Source organism: Morus notabilis, unplaced genomic scaffold (genome assembly GCF_000414095.1).
Source record: "Morus notabilis unplaced genomic scaffold, ASM41409v2 Scaffold733, whole genome shotgun sequence".
NCBI classification, from domain to species: Eukaryota; Viridiplantae; Streptophyta; class Magnoliopsida; order Rosales; family Moraceae; genus Morus; species Morus notabilis.
Window position 1 is genome coordinate 33,859 of NW_010362477.1, and position 20,101 is coordinate 53,959.

Below are 20,101 nucleotides of genomic sequence, written 5' to 3' on the forward strand. Positions count from 1 at the left end.
TTAAATATACCTTAACTCAAATCAATACTTGAACTCAATTCACCATAACTCAAAAAATACAAATAGACAGTTATTTAATTGCGTTTAATACACAAATTCATACATTTTAGTCGTCCAACACTTTAAAAATATTTTCAAAAAATGAAAAATAATAGTGAAATAAGAAATATTTACTATAATTTTTTATTTTTTATTTTTTGAAAAAAGGATTTTAGATTTCAGATGAGACAGAAATCCTCCAACTAAGAGAACTTTGTAAAGAGTTTGCTCAGCAATAAAAATATGAGTTTCTAAATCCCTATTTTTTCAAAATTTTTAGATTTTCTCTTTTAAAGTTATTTTGAGCATTATTCATGTCAAAATAGTGATTCAAACTGATTTAAAAACTCTTTTTGTCACTTTGTTAGCATGTGTTCTTTTCTATTTTTGAGTACAAACATTGTAAATATATTACAAGCAAGAAAAAAAAAATATACTTTAGTTACACATAATTGTCCTTAATTTTCCCTACTTATTAGAATAAAATGTCACAAAATTTTTCTTCTCCTACAGTAATCGCGCGGCTTTAGCACTCTATCAATATGTTAAGCGACATAACTTCCACAAACTTATGTCATTAGATAACATTTTTGTTTATTATTAAATCTCTAAGGAAACTTAAGGGAAGATTTATTCTTTTCTACTATCAATATGAACTGTTATTTTATTAATTTTTCAATTATCTGACCTAGGGAGGTTTAGAAAAGGATAATTCATGCCTTCCCAATTTATTTTGAATAAGATCAAAATAATGACTTTTGCTGATATTTGAACAATAGAGACCTTATTTGAATTAAATAAGGCACTGTTTGCTGAAAGCAGAGGAGGGCCACTGATGCACTCTCCATGTCAACCAGGCTAATATTAAATTTTCTATATATGAAGCCACGGTAAGCAGCATTGTCTAGGTAAATGCTAGCGCTTGTTCCCTTGTCAACTGTGTACACCTTTGGTGTTGTCGACAAACATGTCGTTGAGTCCAGGCATCCCTCAAGTTCTAGGTCCTAATTAATAAGTGGTATTAGCCCATCAATTATATGCATGCTAAATTTTAGAGGATTAATTATATTTGTTGCACCACGGTCGAGCAATCGACCACTCCTTTGATTGTCAAGTGCCGAGATGTTCTCAACCGAGAATTAGTCGTTGACGTCGAGAAAATGGTTATACGTGCAATGCCCTTAAGACGATGAGAGTTCTTGCAGGAAGAGGATATGGGTCGAGAACTCCACCTAAGCCGTGAAGTTCACGACGTCGAGAGAGAAGTCTGATCAAATTCAAATATAAGTTCGTAATTTCACTATAAATATAAGATTTGGCGATAGAATAAAAGTGAGAATTAACAGGGACTCAAAAGGCTGATTATATTTGTTTATGAAAGAACAAAAGTTGCAAAATTAATTTTCCCATTATAAACTTCTTTATATTGATTATATTGATTATGTGATGGACTTCTACAATCTGACGTGTATACGTATTTGGTGGTGAGAGTAGATTTTTTTAAAAAGTCTCTATTTCTTCGCAAGTGATCAGATAAAGTTAAGTGCTTCTTTCCCATTTAAATAGGAGGTCATCATTTTTTTTTTCACCTTGAAACAACTCCTTTCTTCTTTGTTTTTTTTTTTTTTTGGAATAAGTGAAGATTTATTAATTTAAAAGAAAAAGAAGAACTTATAATAAACCAAGGTCATAAAAGGCCAAAAAGAAAGAAGGAAAAGTAAAACCAAAGGCAAACTAAACAGGAAAAAAAATCATCTTAAGAGAAACACACAACTTAAAGATTTTCTTAATTTAAAGTCCTAAACACTTTCCCGTAAGTTTTTTTTTTTTTTTTTTTTTTTTTTTTTTTTTTTTTTTTTTTGGAAGTATCCTTAGTGATCAAAATAACTGGTCAGAAATAGAATGTTACTATATACCATATATCATAGAAATTAAAATCCCAATTGAGTTCATAATTGTATATTTTTCAAAAATATTAATAATAATAACAATAATTTACCTGCCAATTCCAAAGAGCAGTATGCGACCAGTACTGAGGAACGGCCACATCTCCAATATTGAGGGAAGGGTTTGCATTCCCAGCAATCCCATAGTGCACCACTCCTTCCATATCAAAAAAGCTCAGCAGAAGTTGTGTGGTTATACCTGCGTTCGTCTACACACACACACACACACATATGTATTTAACTAGCCAATATGATGAACCTAAAAGAGTCAGAAATGGAGCAAAGCTAGAGAAATAAAGAAAAATGATCAAAGCATATTAGAATATACATTGCGTACTACGTACCATGCTCAGTCCTGTGATGACTAATATTACTCGTTTGTCACCTTTAATTCCAAACCGAAATCTTCTTCTTTAATGAAAACCGATAAAATTACAGAAATCTCGTACATATTTATTATACGAGAAACACGAGAGACATATATCTTAATTAGGATCGTGTTTGGAATTGATCCCGTTTTTATTTTTCACATTTTTTGAAAAAAAAAAAAATAAAAACGTTTTCAAAACGACGTTTGGCGCAATAAAGACAAAAAAGGAAATGAAACCGATTTTTTTGGTTTAGTGTAAAATGAAAGAGAAATGAAAAATGACTTTTAATCATTTTTCATTTTTTATTTTCGTTTTCTCCTCTCTTGAACAGAGAGAAAGCGATAGAGACATTAATGAGTTTTTTATATTAAAAATAGTCTCTTGATAAAACTACCAAATGCATTTTCAAAAATGATTTATGTTTGACATTGAAAATGTTTTCATTTTCATTTTCATGTAAAAAATAAAATTATTTTAGAACGAGTTCCAAACGCGCCATAAGTTTCTCACTGCTTTTTTTTGTGGAAGAAGAATTTCATTGAAAAATGACACAACGGCCGATCAACAAAAAGAAAAGGCAACTACATTATGAGCAATAAAATTAAGATCCTTTTTAAATATTAACTAATTAGTACATATACAAGATAGTAGCTAGGGTTTTGGCATATATAATTACCGTGTTTTTGTGCATATATATATATATATATATACACACACACACACACACACTTACCAGAAATGTGCATCATTTGATCAGTAGGTTTGTAGTCTGGAGAATTAATGAAAGGGTTCATCTCAAATAGATTTGGAATGACTAAACCCAAATAAGGCCATTCTGGTTGGCTTTGTCAATCAGGTTTCGGGTCTCCTTTAACATTAATGGTACCGTGGCAGCACTAGTCTGTTGTGCATTAAGCGCAATAATCATAATAACCGCAAACAAAACTAAACAGTAATGATAATATGTAACTACTGATCTGTAAATAACTTTCATATCTTTAATTATGTCTCGGAAATATTATGACTAGCTAGTTTACTAAAAGATGTTCAGAACTAGGCTGGAATTTATAATCGATCAAATCAAGAACATGTCACGATCTTGTCTACTATATGGTAGGTAGAACAGTACTAGATTAATTAAGCGAATTGCCTTTTTTTTTTTTACACGTGAAATGTGTTTTTAACTAGCATGATTTATATTTAATCAAGATTTTGCCTATAGCATTAATGTCCATTAGTGTTCCTTTCGAAGACTAGAAAACACACAAGTAGTACATGTGACAACTTATATTAATTTCTTTAAAAATTTGAGGAAAAATATTAATGGCTACTTTTATCATTAAATTGACTACTTATTAGTAAAATGACTAATTCTCTATTGTAAAATTTCAATGTTTCTGCCATTACAAGGCCAATAGCAAAAGAATTTGTCTTTGTTTTTTTGTTTTGTTTTGTTTTTGTAATCTAATTCTATACTTAAATAATTGAATCTTAATGCCAGTATCATTTTATCTCCAAAAACATATAATCCATGAATCCTAATAAAATTCGTTGATCTTGCTTTTAAATAAACTAGCTCACACAATATTAAAGAGGGCGAGATGAAAGCACGTGCAGATTTAATCCCACATTATATATAAAAAGATCTCCAATAATCTAATCGTTTCTTTTTAATTTTACACACACTAATTTTTTTTGCTTGGTTTCATCTAGATTTTACATTTCCTCTTTTACTTTCTTCTTATACGTCTGAATCACATGAATCATGATATCAGGAACATGTTTTGGTCTACACCAAAAAAAATGTTTTAACAATTTTGTACTGAGCATCAATTATTAGATAAAGTAGACTAAGAAAAAAATAAACCTGAAAAAGAAGATAAAATTGTGTCTAAAGCATTATCATTTCAAGAAAAGAAAAAATACATATAAAGTTGTACTCCTAGAGGAACAGCAGAAACTATCCTTTCAAGTTATCCTTTCAACCACCCCATCATCAGGTTATTCAGTAGCATATACGTTTATCTACTCCATCACTTCATCTATTTATTTATTTATTTTATTTGAAATTAACTATTTCTTTTCTCTCTAGGGTGTGTTTGGTTGGGTGGAAATGAATGGAATGGAATGGAATTCTAATTTGATGTTTGGTTAGATTTATAAGAAAAGAATGATCATTCAAAAAGAATAGTCATTCACCCATTTTGAGTGAATCATCATTCCTTCCTCATATGGGAGGAATGGCCATTCTAAGTTCTTTTTTTTCATAATTACCCTTCAATATTATAATATAATTAAAATATATTATATAATAGTTATATCTTATAATATAATATAATATAATATATAATAAAAAAATATTATAATATAATATAATTATAATAATTATAATAATTAATTTATAATATAGTTATAAATTATAATATATTTATTTAATATTGAATGTTGTGGGGTAGAGGTTGCTTACAAATGGTCTCCATTTAATTTTATTACAGGTCACCGGCTATACTTATACTACTGCAAATTACAATTCTGAATAATAATTATTTCAGAAAAATACATTCTTTTTTCTTTCTTCAATGGATTTTGAGAATTTCATTTGTGAGGGGCTAAAGACCGGGTTATCTCTCTGAATCAGGTTATTCACTGGGCTGTTAAGCCATCGAGTCTTCTAGGGTTGATCGACCCATTTCAAGAGGATTCATCCAAGACTCTAGATCTCGTTAATTCTAAGGTTCTATAAGGAAGATGAGAGGAAGGCAGGCTGCATATATAGTTGGCTGGTTATTTGTTTCGATGCCCCGAAAATACTTCAACTTTCCAAGATCTTTTATATCCAATTTATCTCTTAGCTGCTTTTTTTTATATGATATAGCTTCTGCATCATCCCCAGTAACAACAATGTCATCGACATAAACAATAAGAATCGCTATACCTGAGTTTATATTATATATCATAATTATATAATAATAATTTTATTATATTATATTACATTTTATATATTATATTGATAGATAAAATATTAGTGTTATATATAGCATAAGGGTAAGTTTGTCAACATGAAAATATTCATGTTCCATTCTAGAGAATTCTTAAAATTACAACCAAATAAATGAATCAATTTTCTTTTCCATTCCATTCTCATTACTATTCCACCACTGTAACCAAACACACCCTAATTCTTGTTTAATAATGAATGCCGACTCACAAAAGCATCAACTCCATCAAATTTATAAATACGAGTTTTGGGCACGTGCTCTGCACATGATCGCCATGTGAGTTCATTTTAACAGTTATTTACTTTTTCGTACCTTACATTTTAACTATCCAAAAGCAAACATTTAGTTTTTTATCTCATCAAAAGTATATTTAATATACAAATTCATACTTTATACCGGTCAACACTTAATTTTGACCTTAAAAATGACTAAAGTATCATTAAAAATAACAAATAAAACTCTTAAAAACTTTCTTAAAAAAGAATATGAGAAGTAAAAAAAAACATTTTTTGAAGATTTTCTATAAACCATTTTTTGAAGATTTTCTATTTTTATATATATTTTTTGAATTTTTATTTTTATTTTTCTTTCTTGTATTTAAGGGTGCTTTGGTCATTTTTGACGTCAAAATCAAGTGTTAACCAATATAAGGTATGAATTTGTATATTAAATGAAATATGAAGGTATACTTTTGATGAAATCAAAAGCTAAATATATACTTTTTATATAAACTTATTATATAAGGTATAAAAAGATAAATTATGTACCCTAATTTTAATAGCAATTTAAGCACGTTATTGTATTAAATGAAACTGCCAAAAATAATTTGTCAAAACTTATAAAGTTGAGTGGGTGTCCGTAAAAAAACATGTGCGATACCTACAGTAGACTATAATTATAGTGTTAAAAAAAACATGGGGTAATTGGTATGTTTAGTCCCTAAATTTTGGGTATAATGATTTTTGTTCGCTAAAATTTTAATTTCGGCATATTAATCCTTGAACTTTCATTTTTGACCGTTTTAGTCACTGACATTAAATTTGACGAGCAATTTTTGAAATTTAACGTAGATAATTACACATCCTTGTCGCATAAAAAACTGAAAATTTTTTATATAAATGATTACAATGTGCAAAATATTAAAGTTTTCAACGGGTTGTAATAGTGACAAACAGAAAATTTACATATAATGCAACTATTTTTTTTTTTTTGTAAAATCTGAAATTATCACACGATGGACATATGATTATATTTGTTAAATTTTAGAAATGGTTCGTTAATTTTAGTATCATGTATCAAAACTGTCAAAATGTAAAATTTCAGGGATTAATTAATATGCTAATATTAAAAGACTGGCTTTGCCTATCCTTAGTCACTAAAGGGTGATCCGTGATATCCTTAAGTGACTGAGGATAGGCAAAGCCAGTGTACCAGGTGTACAGTTCATGTTGTGTGTATAACCCATGCGTCTCTAAGTTAAGTAGGTATGGACGATGTAGAAAGAAGATAGTATGCACCAGTGGAACCTCTGTTGAAGAGAAGGTCCATACTCTGTATCGCTGGAGAAGTCTTGAGACTTCCTTTCTCCACCACATGAGTGGATTAAATGTCTCCAGAAGTTGCCACAGAGTTGATCCTCCATTGCTGGGATCATTGAGGTGTGTGTGAAGCTGCATGAGTGGACAGTTTAAGGCGATCTTATAAAGAACTGTTTGGTACCATAGGTACCAAATATCATCTTCAGTGATCTCGCCAAAAGGACAAAGATGGTAGAGGGCAAGGTATGGTTGCTCTGTATTGTACAGGAATCGGGCATGTGGGTTATTGGTTCTATTGCAGACATTGGTCAATGACAGCGGATGTCTGTTTTGTCCCCCACTGAGAGGGATTCTTTTTCAACATTTTTGACAACTGGCTAGTATGTTCAGTCACGCGTGGAATAAAGTCTCTGAGATAATTGACTATTCTCAAGAACTGTTGGATCTGCTTTATAGTGAGGTTCTTATCTAGAAACGTCAATAATTCTCACGCTATGTGCGGACCAGGTTGAAACTTTCCTTGGGATATTTGCATCCCTAAGAATTCAACTTGGACTCTTTGATTCATCATTGTACTTCATGCACCGGTATCCATGTAGGCAATCAAGTTTACTGGATTTTCATACTTCGAAGTTAGGATCTGGACTTCGACATTTGGTAGTGGAGGAGTTGGCACAGTTATGGAACATTGTTCTTGATCTGAGTCTGGAATAGCGAAGACTGTATCCATGTCTGGGTCTTCTTATTCAGAAAACAGGGATTCCAGATCAGCATCTTCTTCATCCCGATTTGTTGAGTTGGCTTGTAGTTGCTAGATGATTCTGGCTGACTTGGCAGATTTCTTAGGATAATTCTTTGAATAATGTTATTTTTCTCCGCAACTGAAGCAGCGGTCTGACTTTGGAGAGACAGAATCAATGAATTCAGAGCATGGATTGACTTGCAAATGACAAAACCTGGAGCCAGGAATACTTGGACTCATATACTAAGAGTTCATCGGAGACTATAACCTTATTGATAAGTAGATGCGCCAAGAGTACTTCGTAAAAAAAGTATATATTTCTTTTCATGTGTTCCTCCGTTTATTTGTTTTGCATGGTCCACTGATAGTTAAAGCAATAGTGTGATTACGGAATCATAGCAAATAGCGAAATTGTTTAGTAGAACGGGGTTCCACATTATCATTACTTATGCGGGTACTAGTTCAATAAAAATCTAACAATCTGTTTCATGGATTTACAATGCATGGCTCGGCTCCGGTTTGAACCCATTTAGTTTACCACCCATGTTTGGTTGTTAAAATTTTCAACCTCAAATGTAGTTGAGAAGATATGTGAGCCCAAAATTATAGGTTTCGGAGAACTTAACTCCACTAAGTTCTCATGAATTTAAATCTATTTACTACAATATTTTTTGATTGAAAATTATCTCTTTATAGTTTACTCACAATTCTCACATTAATCAAACATCAATTTAAACTTTTATTTTCTGATGTGATGTTTTATTTTCTATTTAAATTTTATAATCCTAAATACCATTTTGGATTAGAATAAACCTAAATAGATTCAGAATTTTTAGTTCAAACCAACCAGCCAATTCAAAATTGCAAAGGGAACGAACATGTAGTTTTTCTATGTCAGCTTTTACATCAATTGTTGAGTAAAAATTATTTCCTAATTAATTAATTAACTTTACTTTTAATTTTAAAATATAATTCTATACTTCTAAATTTGGAGAGATTCTCTGGCTAGATTTTTCTAACAGTAAGATCTGCGTACTTTTTAACTTTTATGTGATTTTATACAGATTTAAAAAACAAAAAAAAAACTCAACTAACTGACGTACCAGAAAAAGTCTCATAAATTTATTCAAAATTTATTTGAGATTATTAAGCCAAGCTTTGCAATTTCTACTTTGAATGAAAAGATGAAAACATAGGCTCAAATATATTTAGTAACGCTATATGTATATGATGTGATTTTTCACAAGCGTACGAATCTCACAAGTAATATAATGAGTGAATAAGATATCGTTCCCACGGAGACTAGCAATTTGCCAAGGAGACCTACATAATTCCCCAACATTCCACCACAAATCGACCTCCATCTCCATCAAACTCCACCATTCCTCTTCGGATTTATCAAGTTTGGAGGTATTTGGGCTTCGCAAGTGTAGTGCACAGTTTGGGCAGACTTTGGGCGTGATTGTACGGTTTCTTTGTACATTCTCTCATCAAGTAAGTTGTGCTCCTACTCACACTAAGATTTTTGTACAAAAATAACGTATTGCTCATGAATTAGTGTGAAATTCTTTGCTTCAATGTGGTGATGAGTTGAACATTGTTATGAGTAGGGCCGGCAATATAGGTCACGACACGACTCGAAAACGATATGAATTTTGCGAATTAGGGTTGAGAAAAAAGAGGTTCGGGTCAGAATTTGGTCGACTTGAAATTGACACGAAAAATACGGGTCAATTTTGGGTTGGACCCGCCTAACCCGAACACGACGCGAAACTCGTAAAACACTAATAAATACATATTTTTTTCATTTCATATTGTAAATTTTATTATGAACTTGTGATATCATGATAGTTATATTCAAAATCTTATACTATTATTTGCTTAATTTCAATGGATGTTATTGTAATTTAGTGTGGTATGCATTTTAAGTTATTTCTAATATGTAAAAAACTAAATAAAAGTATACAATTTTCGTGTCAATTTCGGGTTCACAGGTCATTTTCGGGTCGTGTCGTGTCAGCTCGTAAAGTGGTCGTGTCGTGTTCGTGTTGTGGTTTTTAAAAAATTTCGTGTCACGGGTCGTGTTCAGGTTGACTGTAAATTTTAAAAAAATGATCAAAACACGACACGAATACGACACGTGACACGAATTGTCACCCCTAGTTATGAGATATTGGGGTTTTGTGCGTCACTGATAATAGCTTGTAAGGCGCCGAATTTGCATTTTGGCGCAATTTGATTGCCTTCTGGGGATAGCAAAGGTGTTTTATTGATTCGGTGTGCATGAAGAATAAACTGCCTACCAAGTGTTCGATAATTTGCCTGAGTGGCGTGATTGGTGTGCTTGGGGCAGCGTACTTGGTGTTTGGTGTTATTGTTGCGTTTGTATTATACGGGAGCAATGGCACCAAAGAAGAAAGCGACCGTTCAGAATAAGGACTATAACTCGCACTATTTCAAAAGCAAATATTGTTAGCATTTATGCCCTTAAGAATAAATGTAACAATATTCTTTGAGATATTTTAACTATTAATAAAGATTTGTTTATTTTATATATCTATAAATTGTCTTTTTTATGTTCATAATAGTTGAATGTATGATAAGCAAACTGAAAGTCTGAGACTGTCATTCTAAATCTTTAGGTCATGCATGTAATGTGAAGAACATGCGAAAGACAAGAATCTAAAGATGATAGTCTAAATCTTATGATCCACAATCAAGGAAATAAAGTCAGCTCTAAGCTTTTAGTGGAATAGCGCTAGACTTTTATAATCATGAGACGGACTTGTTAATTTATAAGTAGCGTTGTGATTATAGGAACTTGATTTATATATGTCCATCGGGTCCCTTTGCTAGCTCACATAATTTCCTGTAACGATACGGTGTATTTCCTACACATTGGTAACTTGTGTTATTTCCGTAACGAGAGGTTCAAAGTTAATTCATGGGTGAATTAATTGATAAATTAATTCTAGATAAATTGGTTGAATTATTGTTTTAAGAGTTGTTTAATATGAGAAGACTATTATATGACTGTTTTGATCAGGCAATTTCTCTATTAGGTTGTTTGAATCAAAACTGAAACTCTATGCAAGTTTCCCGTATTGAAAAACTAGGAAAAATAACTTTCGTCAGTGTCACAAGTCGACCGGTCCGGTTGACCGGTTAGTGAAGACAGGGCGACCGGTGAGTTATAACGTCTCTGTCACCGGTCGATCGGTTGTAACGTGCAAGCCTATCCAACATTTGGTCAATAAAAGGAAGCGAAAAGTGGTCTTTTCGAGTGGCATCGTTTAGTCTTCGGTAATCCATACACACTCTCCATCCTGTCACCGTTCTTGTTGGAATTAGCTCATTGGCTTCATTCTTAACCACTGTCATCCCACCTTTCTTAGGAACACATTGTACATGACTTACCCATGAGCTATCAGAAATTGGGTAGAAAATCCCAACATCTAACCATTTGAGCACCTCCTTCTTCACAACCTCCTTCATGTTAGGATTCAATCGCCGTTGAGGTTGAACAACTGTTTTGCAATTCTCTTCCATCAAAATTTTATGCATGCAAATCGACGGACTAATACCTTTTATGTCCGCCAACGACCATCCCAAAGCTGTTTTATGAGCTCGCAACAGTTTATCTTGCTCTTCTTGATTCAATGAAGCATAAATAATAACCGAAAGAGTAAAAAATTCACCGAGATAAGCATACCTTAAATGTGATGGTAGAGGTTTAAACTCCAGTGCATGTGGCTTTTCAATAGAAGGAATCAACCGTGGTTAGCTTGGATTAATCTCTTTAAGGGGGAGAGTCTTCATAAAAGGATGTGGAGGTGATGCTACAAGAAACTTCACAAACTCATTGTCTTCCTCATCGTCTAACATTACCGTAGTCAAAAAGTGCACCAAACATGCTTCCGGATCATCATCTAATCCTTTCATCTTAATCTTATCCCCAACAAGTTCCCCAATCACATCCATTCAAAAGCACCCCATTGCCTCAGTCAGTAGTTTCATGGCTTTGAACACGTTGAAAGTAACTTGCTCATCTTGCACCCTCATTGTGAGTTCTCCTCGTTGCACATCAATAAGCGTCCTTCATGTTGCTAAAAAGGGTATTCCAAGGATAATGGGAATGTCCGCATCTTCCTCCATATCAAGTACAATGAAATCCGCTGAAAAGATGAATTTATCCACTTTTAGCAAAACATCTTCAACGATACCCCGTAGGTATTTAACAGAACGATCTGCCATTAGTAGTGAAACTGTAGTAGCCTTCGGTTCTCCTAACCCTAACCTCTAAAAGACTGATAATGGCATAAGGTTTATACTTGCTCCAAGATCACATAATGCCTTTCCAAAGTAGGAGTTTCCAATAGTGCATGGTATAATAAAACTACCCGAATCCTTCAGTTTCTGTGGCAACTTCCTCTGAATGATGGCACTACATTCCTCAGTCAACGCTACTGTCTCAAAATTTTCCAACTTCCTCTTGTTAGAAAGGACGTCCTTCATGAACTTCACATACGTTGGCATTTGAGCTAAGGCCTCTGCAAATGGGATGTTGATGTGGAGCTTCTTAAACACTTCTAAGAATTTGGCAAATTGCTTATCCAAATTCTTCTTCTGCAATCTTTGCAGAAACATAATTTTTGGCTCATGTGTTTCTACCGACAAATCTTTCTTTTCAATCTCCTCTCCTACTTTCTCTTTTGTAGTTTTGTCATCATGCAGTTGCTTCTTCTCTGTACTTGACTTCACTTGTGGATCTTGTAGTTGCAAACCACTCCTTATAGAAATAGCCATGCATTGCTCTTTAGGATTAGGAATGGTATCACTTGGAAGAGAGCCTTGTTGCCTTGTTGAACTAGAACTTGCCAATTGCCCCATTTGCACTTCTAAGTTCCTGATTGCTACTACTTGACTACTCAACAAAGTGTCTGTCTTAGTCATTTATTGCTTAGTATCATCCATATGTTGCTTAGTAGTCAACATGAATTGAGAAAACATCTCTTCCAACGAAGTCTTCTTCTCTTGTTTCACAAACCCCGGAGGAAGATTCAAGACATTCTGAGTGTTCCTGTAAGAAAAATTTGGATGATTCCTGGAACTAGGGTGAGAGGTGTTTGAATTTGGATTTTATTGCTGCCTATTGAAATTCCCCATGTAATTAGTTTGCTCCGCCACAGACAAACAACTCCCATTTTCATGATTGGTTCCACAATATTCACAACAAGAAGTTGAAATATGCACTGAATTCACCTCTTTATTGTCCAGTTTCTTCACCAAAGCAGCCACTTGGCTCGTCAGAGCCATCAAAGCATCAACCTCAAGTACCCCTGCAGTTTTTCTCACCATAGTTCGCTCCTTCGGATACTTGTAATCATTTACAGCCATCTCATCTAGAAGATTAAAAGCATCATCCAGTCTTTCTCATCAATGCACCTCCTGCAGCAGCATCCACTAATTTTGCATTGCTCAAATATAGACCGTTGTAGAAATACTAAATCTGCATCCATTTTTGCACCTCATGATGAGGACATCTCCTGCACAACTCTTGAAATCTCTCCCAAGCTTCTGATAAAGTCTCCCTATCATGTTGCACAATTAGTAATTTTATTTCTCATCTGAATGGTCTTGGATTGAGGAAAATACTTAACCAAGAACTTCTAAGCAAGATCATTCCAAGTAGTGAAGTGATTTGGGGGATGAGAATAAAGCCAACTCCAAGCCTTGTCTCTGAGAGAAAAGCTAAACAGTCTCAATCTTATAGCATCCTCTGAGACTCCATTGAACTTCATGGTATCGCACAATTGCAAGAAACGTGCGATATGAGCATTAGGATCTTCACTAGGCAAACCCCCAAACTAACAAGAGTTTTGAATCATGGAGATGATTGCCGGCTTCAATTCAAAGTTGTTGGCTTGAATAACTGGAGTAGCAATGCTTGACGGTATCCCGGTAACATCGGGGGTAGAATAACCCCCCACAGCCTTAGTGTCAGGTTCTCTTTATATCATATCAACGATCACAAGCTTTTCCTTCTTTTCCCGCTTACGTCTTCTGAAAGTTCGCCCAATCTCAAGATCAAAGACTTCAAGACTTTTAGATCGTAGCATACACTATAAGACACCTGACAATATGCAAGAAAATAAAATAACGTAAGAAAAGGAGAGAAGACGACTCTACGAAGGAGAGGAGGATTCGTTCAAGAACAGAGTTGAACTTCGAATTCGCCAAACAGTTTTATTCTTTCCTAAATTTAGTAACGCTATATGTATCCGACTGCCACAATGTTCGTGCATTTTCAGATATTTGTCTTCCAATAAAGCTTTTGTAGGCGTATGTTCGAGTCATCCACCGAGCTCACAAGGCTCAAATAAATTTCGACGTGGTAAATCCAAGGTTAATTTCATGGGTTTGAATTCCCCTCCTCTCAAGTTTTGTACCGAAAAATTCTAACCACTAGACTAAACCCGTAACCACGTGTCTTCTTAAGGTCGGCGGGAATTTACCGCTAGACCAAGCTTCATGAACTTTATATATTTTTTGAGAAGTATTTATCTCCACAACCTTGTAGACTCGTACAGGGTGTATTTTTTTTACAATTTAAGTCACAACTTAAACTTTTTTATGTGAGAACTACAACTATAGACCTGGGGGTTTGAAAAATGGAGCAAAATTGAAAAATCCTTCCACATCAACTGGAACATTAAGAGCCTGGCGAACTGACTCTGGTGTGGCAGTCTTTCCCTTCCAAGTGTTGAACCATGGTCCACCTCCAACCTCCGCCGCTGCCATGTCGCTTGTAACGTCCAAAATAATCTACATAGTTTACCAAATCCAGCGTGTTAAAAATCATCAAAGCAAAGTGTATTTCATGGAAGTACAATACTAACTAGTAAGATTACAAGCTTTTCTAAAAGATGTTCACTAAATGGCTACCACTAAAGAGCCAAATTGTACTCGCCAAACACTGGCATTAGAAGAAAAGAGAGCAAACTAGTTGGGGAGAATTATTTCAACATTTTTATACGCCAAAGGGGGAAAAACATAGAACATGTACCCATCACATTAAAAATGCACATAGGATCAATCCCGAATATGCTCACAAGGCAAGCAAACAATAAAAAGAAGGGCATTCATTTCATTTGGTCTTGCGCTATTAAGTGGCGAAATCTTGGTCACTGAACTCTTTTTCCTATTTAAAAAAAAAAAAAGCTCTTTGAACTCCTAAGATGGTTGTAAAAAGATTGAGATTGCCAACAGACATCCAACTTTGGCTGGCTTTCTCATCATGAGACCTTAATTTGCTTCAAAAGACTAAAATACCCCCAAATACATCAACACCCTTTTTTTCTTCTTCTTCATCTCCCTCACTTGCAGACCAAAAATTGCAGCCCCTAAATCTGAGCCTAAGCTCGACCTCCAAAAAAAGAAAAAAGAAAAAAAAAGGAAACGATCCAAATGATGACATATTGGTGAAGAACTTTTGAACCCAGCCACCCCATGGCCTGCTGCGAGGCCTGCACCGTGATCCCTGCCCCGTCACACCTCCTCCCATCGACACCCAGCCTGTTGAGCCTCTTCTATTGCCCACTCCCCACCCAGCCCCCGTAGGTCTCAGAGATGCCCTCATCACCCCTCCTCCCATCCCGTGGACTTAGTTCCTTTGCTACTTACCCCCTCCAACCACCATACACACGAACACACACAACCACCATACACACGAACACACACACGTGTGTGTGGTGTTTGATGGAAGTTATGTATTGAGAAAAAGAACTTGATCAAACAAACTAAGCAGATAAGACGCTGGTTTTTTTTTCTTTTGGTCATAACTACTAGTCAAAAGATGCTTCACTTGATCCAAAGACCTAAACCAAGATGACAACAGCAGTAACAAAAAGAAAAATGAAAACAACGACATCTAGTCAACAATAATAAGAACAATAGTATAAATTGATAACGATGACAATAATAACAATAGTAATAGTAATTATGACAGCAAGAAGAAAAAGAAGAAAATATTTCAAGTGGGAGAAAAAGTGCACCTTCCCCTTACTCCCGTCAAATTTTCGCTCCCAGATTTGCAATTTTAATACCGCAAAACAAGTATCTTTACAAACCGGAGCAAGTCCAGCTTCTGATGTTGGAGCACGTAATGTTGTACCTGAATGCTGGGTAGTTGCCTCCAATTCGACCTGCTCGTAAACAAGAAACTACATCGGTTATTACACTGATGTTAACTTTGATATCTTCAATGAAAAGCTTAGACGTAATTGCATTAATATCTCCTAAATAGCTTGCATCAACGGGTAAAAAGGAATAAAACAACAAAGAAGCAGACTTAGGAGAAAAATCTAAGATTCTCTCATTTTAAAACCCTTTAACCTAAATGACTTTTTCTTCTCTTGATAATCGTTCAATTTTTTTTCTTAAAATATTAAGATCTGCCAATTTTTCTCAAGAACCCGAAGAAATAATTTTCACTGACTTCTGAGGCAGTATTCAATTATTTATTTCTAGTTCAAAGGGCACTGAGCACATGCATTGGAATTGGGCATGTGCAAATTCAATCTGCATAGCAGATTGCCTGTTCTCCATTTCCTAGACATGTCTTTTTTTTTTCTTTTTCTCTTTTTTCCATCTTAAATCCAGGTTAATTTGTGTGCTTGTTTTAAATTCAGATAGTAGTTTTTTTTTTTCTTTTCTAGGTTGTGTTTCTTTCTTGATCGTTGAGGGAATGGTCCCTCTCTCCATGTTTGTTGTGAATGAATAGCCCATTTATAACAAATAAATAACCAGTAGTGAACAAATAATTGCAGGAATGGAAGTACAAAATCTTTGCAAGTTACAGAACGTAAAATCTACTCCAACATGAGGTTATACTTAAGCAAGATTCCGTACCATGTGTGTATTGTTCTCTCCAGCCAAATGCCAGTAACCCCAAGGAGCAATTTCCCAACTCACAACACCATTCCATGGCACAAATTCATAAAATTTTCCACCATAATGGACTCCAACCTGCATCCATGTATCAGCATAAACGAACAAACTCAAAAACAATGAGACTACTAATTTTGTTAAAAGTATGCTAATGCTCTCACTTTTCAGGAAAATTGCTACACAAGTTTCAATGCATATTATAATTGAAGCAGTGACTAGCAAAATTGGTACGCAAAAGAGCAATGGTTTTTGACCTCATTGTTTAAGAAAATAAACGTAAATACCATATTCTTGAGAAAGATCGCAATACCACTTCCATTCAACAATAATCTGACTGAAGTGGACGAAAAACAACACATGTGCTTAAAAAAGTCAGGTTCGTTATTGCACAGTTCATATCCCTCCTTTTATCATTTCTCTTTAATAACAGCTTTCCCTTCATGGAAAATATCTTGAAAAACTTAAAGATCTGAAAATATTTTGGGAAAAGTACAGAGACCATTAGTAGAGGATTTTCACCAATGCAGCATTTTCGAAAGTCTCTGTCAGCCCAGGTATTTGCCTATATCCCCCAGCTGCAGTCAGAGCAACTTCTCCAGTGGCGCCTTCAAAAACATTACTTTGAACCTGCAGTACAACAGCAATAAGCAAGGATGCAGACGTGAACACGATTGCTTGCGTAGTATATAAATGATGACATACCCATAAAATATTAAATCTCCAAATAAAGACACTTCACCATGAAATGATACAATGTAAAAGAACATTGTTAATCAGGTCATTAAGAAAATGGTGGTTAGAAAACTTTTCTTCATTATTCTTTGTTTCAGTATCTAGCAGGCAATATTTCTTCTTCAATAGACCTGTGTTCACAGCAATAACTTACCGAGAGGCCAGAGGAAAGAAACATCACCAGTGTCACCAACTTTTCAAAACACTAATTGCAAAACTTTTTTGAACCCATTTCAGTTGATATCCATGGGTGGATAAGAACTTACCCAAAACCATTTTCTAGGAAAAGCTCCGCCCCAATTCTTTTCACAATAGGAAGGGGCATTTTCAAACTCAAACCTTTCACCATCCCACTCTATCCAACCTGAATATAAATTTGAAACATGAGGGAATGTTGTCAATAATGTAAGCAGGTGAAACAGTGAATATCAAACACACAAACTTTGGGTAAGAAAGGCAGATAATTGTCTCAACAAGAATTGGTAATAGTGTTAAAACTTCGCATTTTATAAACAAAAAAAAGAGGATAGGGAGCTCAACATTGCAATAGTATGTCCTCAAAAGATGAAAAGTATGGTAAAAAAAATACATGATAATTAATTGCACTTATAAGTTGATAGCAACATTTTGGTTGCAACCACCACAAAATCAATAACAGATTTGCAGCCAGAGTGCCATAACTTTAAAAAGGATAAGAAAAAAGAAAAAAAAAAAAAAGAAACAGAAACAAAAGAAAAAAAAAAAAAAAAAAAAAAAAAAAAAAAAAAAAAAAAAAAAAAAAAAAAAAAAAAAAAAAAAAAACCAAAACCAAAAACGAACAAAAAAGAAAACAAACAAACAAAACCCACAAATCCATTAGCTATAACCACCTCTCTCTCCAAGGATGCACATCCATACACAGTAGCAACAACACTGGCTTCACAAACTCAAACTCATATTTACAATGTCGACGAATCAAAATAGCAGACTCAGATCCAATAAAAAACTAACAAGCACAGTAGGATATTACAGAAATTCTCCTTGAAAAACAAAGATATTAAAAACAATCGAGTAATGTTAAGAATTTTCACTAGGTGAGACTAGGGAGAAAAGCATGTGCCTGTTGATAATCCGCCTGCCATGCATATTTGCCAATGGGGTTCGAATACAGGAAAAGCTGCGAGCCACCCTGCAGTAGACTTTTGTTTGGAGCCAACATCACCCCAGCCAAAAACTGGGCGCGTGCTGTACTCCCAACGAACAGTCTTCACAACATCCACATAATCTGACCTGTCGTCAGGAGCTTGTTAACATGAAAAATTGACCAAGCAGACAAAGTTCAAGATAGTTACAGCAGAACGTTCTGTTGCAAAGCACAAAAATGGAAACAAGAAAGGTATACCTGCCATCGTCACAAATGAAACCTTGGTTCCAAAGTGGGGTGACTTGAAAACCTTCCACCACTCTCCTATTGAATTCCTATTCAGCACAACCCATGACATATAACAAATATAATACATACATACATATAAAACTAGAGAACCAAAAGAAGAAGATATATCAACCTGAGGAGGAAACTCTTTGTTTGGAGGCGTCTGTCCTTTTTCTGCTGTAAAAGTATTCCCCAAACTCAGTTCATGCCTACCTATGCAGCAAAGATCAATAAGTAGCGTCAGCCTCGATAGAGTTACACAGGAAGGTCATTTCATCTTTGCTAAAAAAATATTAAACGGATAACAAAGAAATGAGAGATTAAATTGGACAGAATAGAAGCCCAATAGCATCATTATTTTGAAATGCTAAAACATCAATTCCCAAGTTTTACTGAGTAAATGGATTGGAGTGCACAGGGAACAAAATCTACATTAAGATTTATAAGACCCAAGTAAATAACTTTTAGAACACATTACAATAACATTGTTTCATTACAGTAACACTGAGTTACTGAGAGCTTCCAACAAACCAAAGTTAGAACAAATTAGGAAAAAGTTCGTACTTCCCCAAAAATTCTGAGATTCTTCAGAAAATTGACAGATATACTTGTCATAGGCACCGAGAATCTGTGCACCGACTCCGGTAAATCTAGGCCCATCCTGCGCCACTTCCCAGGGCGACAGTTTCCGGCGAAATGCAGGGTTCTCGACGGTGTACATGAAGCAAAAGCTCTGCTTCGTCTCAGGAATCGACACCTTGAAGTACCATCCCTCGAAGAATTTCCGCGTGGTTCCATCGAAATGATACCTTGCAATTAAACCAAGTTCGCCTCAAACCATTAGAAAAGGCCTACTAAATTCTTGATTAATTGTCTCACTTTGCACTTTCCATTACATTCCGTCAATTTCTCTATTCTTTTCCGCACAATTCCAAACAATCAAGTTCATGACTTCAAAAAATTGAAATTCAAACTACAATCTTCATAACCTAACGATGATTGAATGTATTACCCGCTGTGAGGAGTTCGAAGGTCGCGATTCGGAGGGGTCGGAGTGCAAACAGGACTGACGGAGGGCGATTTCTCTTCGTCTCTACGAACTTCCGAAACGGAATCGGACGCCGACGATCGGAGATTCGTCTGAGAACGGAGCTTGGGACGGCCAGATTGGGGCCAAACAAAAGAGTGCTTGGGACGATTATAGAGCCGAACACTGGAAGTGGATTTAATGGAGGAAAACCCTAGGTTGATGGGATGAAGATGGTGAAGCTCGCGAGGTGAGAAAACGATTGCTTCCATGGCGGTGCAAGGATTTTTTTTTTTTTTTTTGAAATGATGGCGGTTTTAGTTTTGAACCAGGCGTTAAAGACAAAG

At 34.7% G+C, this 20,101-nt stretch overlaps 1 protein-coding gene, 1 non-coding gene and 1 pseudogene across 2 annotated transcripts; 1 reads left to right on the plus strand and 2 right to left on the minus strand.

Annotated features, from left to right (window-relative positions):
• Positions 1-782: 782 nt before the first annotated feature.
• LOC21390649 lies at positions 783-3,308 on the minus strand (annotated as a pseudogene).
• Positions 3,309-13,160: 9,852 nt separating this feature from the next.
• Positions 13,161-13,264, plus strand: LOC112092293. Its single transcript, XR_002902522.1, has one exon. It is a non-coding gene; the product is annotated as a small nucleolar RNA R71 (small nucleolar RNA).
• An 885-nt stretch (positions 13,265-14,149) lies between these two features.
• LOC21390651 (tocopherol cyclase, chloroplastic) lies at positions 14,150-20,101 on the minus strand. Its single transcript, XM_024168086.1, has 10 exons — positions 19,740-20,101; positions 19,292-19,536; positions 18,861-18,940; positions 18,698-18,774; positions 18,416-18,585; positions 17,583-17,680; positions 17,104-17,211; positions 16,546-16,662; positions 15,690-15,839; positions 14,150-14,460 (listed from the first exon to the last, which is right to left on the minus strand). Exons 1-10 carry the CDS (start codon positions 20,024-20,026, stop codon positions 14,284-14,286), a joined length of 1,509 nt encoding a protein of 502 aa, XP_024023854.1. The 5' UTR covers positions 20,027-20,101; the 3' UTR covers positions 14,150-14,283.

Excerpts from the sequence above, each read along its gene's own strand:
- LOC21390651 (XM_024168086.1), bottom strand. The coding sequence starts at position 20,026 with ATGGAAGCAATCGTTTTCTCACCTCGCGAGCTTCACCATCTTCATCCC. Across the intron at positions 18,775-18,860 it reads ACAAAGAGTTTCCTCCTCAG|GAATTCAATAGGAGAGTGGT; the intron begins GTTGATATATCT and ends TGTGCTGAATAG. Across the intron at positions 14,461-15,689 it reads TTGACGGGAGTAAGGGGAAG|ATTATTTTGGACGTTACAAG; the intron begins GTGCACTTTTTC and ends TAAACTATGTAG.